This window comes from Montipora capricornis, chromosome 11 (genome assembly GCF_036669925.1).
Source record: "Montipora capricornis isolate CH-2021 chromosome 11, ASM3666992v2, whole genome shotgun sequence".
Taxonomy (NCBI): Eukaryota; Metazoa; Cnidaria; class Anthozoa; order Scleractinia; family Acroporidae; genus Montipora; species Montipora capricornis.
The window spans coordinates 15385638-15391545 of NC_090893.1; the positions used below are offsets into that span (position 1 = coordinate 15385638).

Here is a 5908-nt window from a genome sequence, read left to right on the forward strand (position 1 = left end):
AAGGTAAGTAGGAGACTTGCCTCAGGAAATTTTTTTCACTACGAGCGTTTCACGACCTAATTTATGCTTATTAAGATACCGTTTTGTTTCATCAACGATTTAATCAGCCATTTTTTGAATCAGTCCAGACTGCCTGTTTTTCTGGAATTCGGAATCCAGAGAAAGCCTTATAATCTAAGAATGCGTTTGGTCAGTAATACCTCACAGAGGAACATAACGTGTATGTGGTAAAGTCCGTCCTCAAGTTGGTGGTCCTCATTTCTGTCATTTTACCTATATAGGCTGAGTAAGCTGCGTACCTAGTTTAAAGCAGTTATTAGCCCCCCCAAAAGGGCCGAATTAAAACACCCAAACCTTCCCTCATCTCTGTCTTACACATCTCAACACATCTTCCTATTTTATGTTTCTTATCATCTTATCGGTTTCTATATTCACACACTTGGGTTTAGGATCACCAATTTAACCTAGCTAAAAACGGATTCAACCTGAGAACAGATTTTACTGGCAACATATACACTCTGCTGTAGTATAATATTTTTGATTTATCTCTAATTTTTTGATAAATGAGCTTATCCCATTTAACTTTCTTTCTAACTCGTAGAACGTTGGTTGCGATAAGAACTGGGCTCTGCAAAGGTTTATGATCGATGTTTACATTGCGGAGGGAATGGTAGCTCGTGTATCTTATCAGAGGATACTTATAGGAAGGACTATCGCACCTACGGTAAGGGAGAAAACATGGCTGATTCACGATGAAGCTAGTTAAGGCCGATAACGTTTGCGATTGATCAGATGAAATTTGCCGTTCTATGAATGAATCGCCCTCGCTTCTCATTATCCGCGATCCGAAAACTTGGATGGGCTTCCGCCGGTTAGATAAGTCATTTATTATTCAGCCGCTTTCAACAGGTTCACTAAAGGGAGAGATTTCGATTCAGTATTACAAAAAAGTAACCTAGTAGCATAAGCAGCAAACTCACTTACTATTAAATAGCCTCAAAGAGCTCTGACATAACCTTTTTCTTGGCGAAATCCATCAGTTTTGAAGTGGGGAAAAACAGCTTCTCGAACACTATGTTTGCATGAGGATTACGACTTCAACCGAGTCCTTGAGTATTTTAAACATACAGAAACTTCGAATGGTGAAAATCGCTGTTGATGCTAAGTACATATTTTCAATATACAATTGCGTCTTTGACATTCCACACCTTTCTCTAGAAGAATTGACCGAGAATAACCTATTTTACTAATGGTAAGTCCCTACTGATTCCTCGGCAGTTCCGTATCCCTCTGTGAGGCAAATGAACAAAATTCTCATTAAACTTCAATGAACTGCCAAATTAGCAGTTTTACCCCGACAAAGTGTTCGGAATCGCCCAGGACGGGCTATAAATTAACCATAAGAAAAATAGGATATTTTTGCGTGACGGCATTGAAAGTGTGAAGCTGTGGAGCGTGTATGGAAAGAAAGACTTGAGTGAGAATAATGGTGGAAGACAATTAAGAATTACAAAATGGAGGGGTAGATGAGATTTCGAGTTAGGAGTAACCAAGAGGCCATTACCCAATAGTAACAATGTAATATCAGGTTTGTCCCCAACAGCGTCAGAAAAGTGCCTACTTTTTACACCAGGTTTTTCAAGAAAATAAACTGTAGATCAAATCGGCTAACTCAGTGTTGTGCCCAATTCAAATCTCCCAGGATTAATATTCTTTCATAATGTATTTACATTATAATGTAGCCTTCGCATTCAAATGATATAGAAATACCTGGAACAAAACGTTTTATTCCCATAAAACACTTTTCGGAAACTGATGAGGACTTAGTCAATTTGGGTAAATCTTACTCTTGGGTAATGAACTCATGGTGTAAACGCATACAAATCCAACTCCTTTAGTCAGTTGCCATTCCACTTCCGCTTCCTATTAAAGAAAAAAGCAATTAGAGAAGGCAACCACTTAGTAACTAGCCATTGGTATTTTCCGACTTTTCAGGAACAAATACAATGCGCGACAACGATGGTAATAATTCCACAAGGAGCAACAAAATGTCTGTATTCATGAGTTGGGAAACACAATGTAAATTTTCCTGAGTAGAAATAAAAAAACGTATTCACATCGAGTGTAATTAGTGTTAAAATAGACAACTCCTGGGTAATAGAGCGTGGCGAAGTTATTTTTGGATGCCTTGCCATCTGTCTCAGGTTAAATCTTTTCATACAACAGAAATCGATGGAAATGGAGTTCCATTTCCCCGGCCCATCTTGAAAATTGCAAGCTTGGTTTTCAGAAATTAAAATCCGCCATTTTTTTTCTTCATTACTGAGTTTTAATAGCGAGCTTTTCAATTTGAAATGTTCGTAAATATCAAAACCAAAGTAATTACTTTTTGGGCCGCCCCCCCCCAAAAATCAAAAATGATGGAAACATCCGGTAAACCGCATAACAACTCGAAGTAATTGGCAGCGTAGCCCCGACACAAAGCGTCGGGAAAATGGTGCACGGGCGAAGCCATGATTGTTTTTTTTTTTGGTTTCCTGAATTTGGCGCGAGAACTTTGAACCATTCACTGAGTGAAGTAATATATTACAACCAAAGCACATCGCTAATTACTTTTTGGACACGCCATTAAAAACCACTCCCTAGGTAAGTTATATTTAAATAGGCTAGAATTTATAAACAGAAAAGCAGTCCAACGACAAACCGGTGTTTGGAAACTGCTACTGAAAACGAATGACTTGACGATTCAATGACTTGACGATTCCGTCACGACCCTGGCTGACCAGTGTAACACGGGTTGTATATATCCAATGTTTTCATTCTCCAGACCTCTTTTGAGTACAAAATCTCTTTTAAATGAAAAGATCGTCAAATAACGTTGGACAACATTTAACCCTAAAATTTCTAAGTTAGTTTATAATACGTCTGTTCTCAAAGTGCCTCCGAACTTTCGCTGAAAAAGTTAATGCTATTTGCTTCAAATTCATCTGGAACTTCAAGCCCGATAAGATACAAACGTCAAACATTAGTTCTTCCTGTGGACAAAGGCGGTGTTTAAATGGTTGATTACACCAATTAGGTAAAGCTCTTAAAGCAGCCGGGGTCAAACGGCCTTTGTGAACCTGAAGGTAGTAAATGGTGCTCCGTCCTTCTTTCTCTCTCTACAGTCCAATCCGGGGGTCGTTTTATCTTTGACTGTAATTTTGACTCACAGCTACTTACCAATTTGACCTCAGGCCACGCGTGGCCAGTTTTTACCAGATCATTGACTGGTTGGCAGGAGTTGGCACTCTAAGTCAACCCCCCTCCAAGACTAGGGAATATCCTCACAGCGAACTTATTTGGAACAACCCGGTTCTATAAAGAATAGATGGGAAACCAGTGTTTTAACTTGTCATGGTATAGAAAGGGGGTAACTAAATTCACGCATCTTTTAAAACGAAAGAGGAACCTGTTGTTATAGCGAGACCCGATTACAAAGAAAATAGGGTTTTGGTCAGTGAACTTCCTAAAAGTATATAATGGTATTCTTGCTGCGATCCCTGATGCAAAATGGAAAAATACAATTCTTAATTTTCATAACTTCTTGATAACCGTGAGGGAACACAACCTCATGTCCGCGAACGTCACGGCCAAAACCGACCGTAAAATGTTTGTGCTGAAATTGTTTAAACCCCCGAACGTAGAAAGGAAACAAGTAGAACAAAATATCTCGACTAAAGCTGTCTATGAATTACCCTTCAAGGTCACAATGGAAGACAAACTTAGATGTTTTCAATATAAGGTGGTACATAACATTCTACCTACTAACAATAATTTTACAAAATGAAATTGAGAACATCTCCGGACTGCGGTCGTTGTAGCCACCCTCATGAGAATTAGTTCACTTTTATATGAATGCCCAGTATTCAAATTTTTGGCAAAGGGTAATTAGCTGGTGGAACGAATTCGAAAAAGAGATTGGAAAATGTCACCTTAAGTGCTTGGGATATTTTGTACGGCTATAAGCTGATCAAATATTTTTCAAGCGCTCAATCAATATGTTATTATTGCAAAGTACCACATCTTTCTTTCATGGTTAAATAAAACTTCTCCCAGTTTTGAAATTTCTGCGTTTTACTTAATGAAAAGATTCTTTGTGAACGTAGAAATTCCTTTAAATAACACATTAGGAAAATTCAGAGCAAAATGGGGAACACTATGTGCATGAGCTGTGTCAAATATCTTTGTCCCAGGGGATGTGCCACTCCTACTCTTATGTTTCTATTTGTAAAAAAATTGTAGGATATGTGTTAATATTGTAAGTTAAATAAGTAATTGTATTGTTTTGGAGAGTAAATTATGTAAATTGTAGTATTGTAAGGTGCAATCATAATAGCATCGTTTTGTAAGTAGTGCAAGTAGCGTAAGTAGTTATCTCTGCTGTAATTTGTAGTTGTATTATTGTTGTAAATGTTTGTTTGGTTAGGAATGTACAAGCGTAGTATTGTAAAAAAAGTGCTCAGCTGAAAAAAAAAAAAAGAAAATTTAAACCTGGGACAGAGCCCCGCAGTTTCCCTTTAAAAGGTCTTATTTGCAGCATATCAGTATATGATCCATTTCATATATCATTCCATTAGACTTTTAATTAATAGGACGTTTGCTTTTCAATAAGGTATTGCGTCTAACCAAACTGGTAAATACTACGTCCCTGTACCGAGCTGGACAGGCACTCACTATGCAGCAGGAACAGAAATATATCATTCCATGAAATCCTATCATGACGCCGAGGAGATCTACATCCGGGGACCCACGAACGAGGCTCTTCAAGCTAAGGTAACGCACTGTTTGTTTTTTAACTTTTGCGTCGGCCAGCGCAAAAATACTCCATTATTCATCATCAGGCTAAGGCCGGAAATTCAATAGTATTTCCTTTGTGGGTGGCACGTGGGTCCGTGCATTCATATTGATCGTTCTCTCGATTTCACGCGTATCTGTCGCGTATTTGGTCGAGGGTACTGGCAGTACCCACAAATAATGTTTTTTTTTTTCGATGATGACTCGGAGATACTCGGCTTCCGATTACTAGTTCGGATGCTCTACCACTGCGGAGCCACTGGAGGCTCATGGCAGCTCGGCCATTAAACTAGGTTCAGGTGAAATTTGATGGTTTGTATCTGACGTCACGGCGGCCATGTTGGTATGCAAAACATGCAGTAAGATGCCTTTTGGGAATTTGACTTTATTATCATGCAAAACTGTGGACTCATTTTCTACTGTTTGGTACACCAACAAAGCCGCGTCATCACGTGGATGCAACTTTACAGTTCTGTACTCAGTTACCAGGCCTTTGAATGAAAGCGAGGCTGGAGTTGACCTAGCTTTCCTATGTAAATCATGTTGTTGAAATGCTAAAGAGTTTCTATTTACATAAGAAAAGCAGTGAGTTTACTATCAACAAGGCCAACTCCAGCCTCGTTTATTCAAAGGCCTGGTAACTGAGCACAAAAGTATATAGCTTATTGTAGTGCTACGCTGGTAAGAAACTGCCGAAATTTTCTCGCAACTAAGACGAAGCTCATAATACAACGAACACTTGATCATTCCCCCCCCCCCCCCAATTTTTTTTTTTTTTTTTTTTTTTTCGGTACGCTTTGTAGTACGCTTTTTGTCGAGGTTACCGTGCATTTTATTCTTCATTGACTTTGAATACTTTACTTCACCAGTTTGTTTATTCTGGAAGGCAAAGGAATCCCGGTGTTTATTACATTTTTTACTCGCTGGAATGGGAACGGTACAAAGTTCGTCTGGAGCAGGAGCTCAAGGAAAGCTGCAGTGCCACATGTGCTGGGGGTATGTTCAATTTTGGTTTTTTTTTCTTCTTTTTTTTCTTTTTAATCATTGATATTGCATGAATCGTGAAAGAAAA

At 38.7% G+C, this 5908-nt stretch overlaps 1 protein-coding gene across 1 annotated transcript in view; it reads left to right on the plus strand.

The window, feature by feature from the left end:
• Window positions 1-5908, plus strand: part of LOC138023114 (A disintegrin and metalloproteinase with thrombospondin motifs 16-like) — a 63506-nt gene that overhangs the window by 32536 nt on the left and 25062 nt on the right. Inside the window, exons 16-17 of the mRNA XM_068870146.1 lie at window positions 1-3; window positions 602-724. The exon at window positions 1-3 is cut by the window's left edge and continues 125 nt beyond it. Coding sequence (XP_068726247.1) covers window positions 1-3; window positions 602-724 — 126 coding nt within the window. The remainder of the gene's footprint in view (window positions 4-601; window positions 725-5908) is intronic.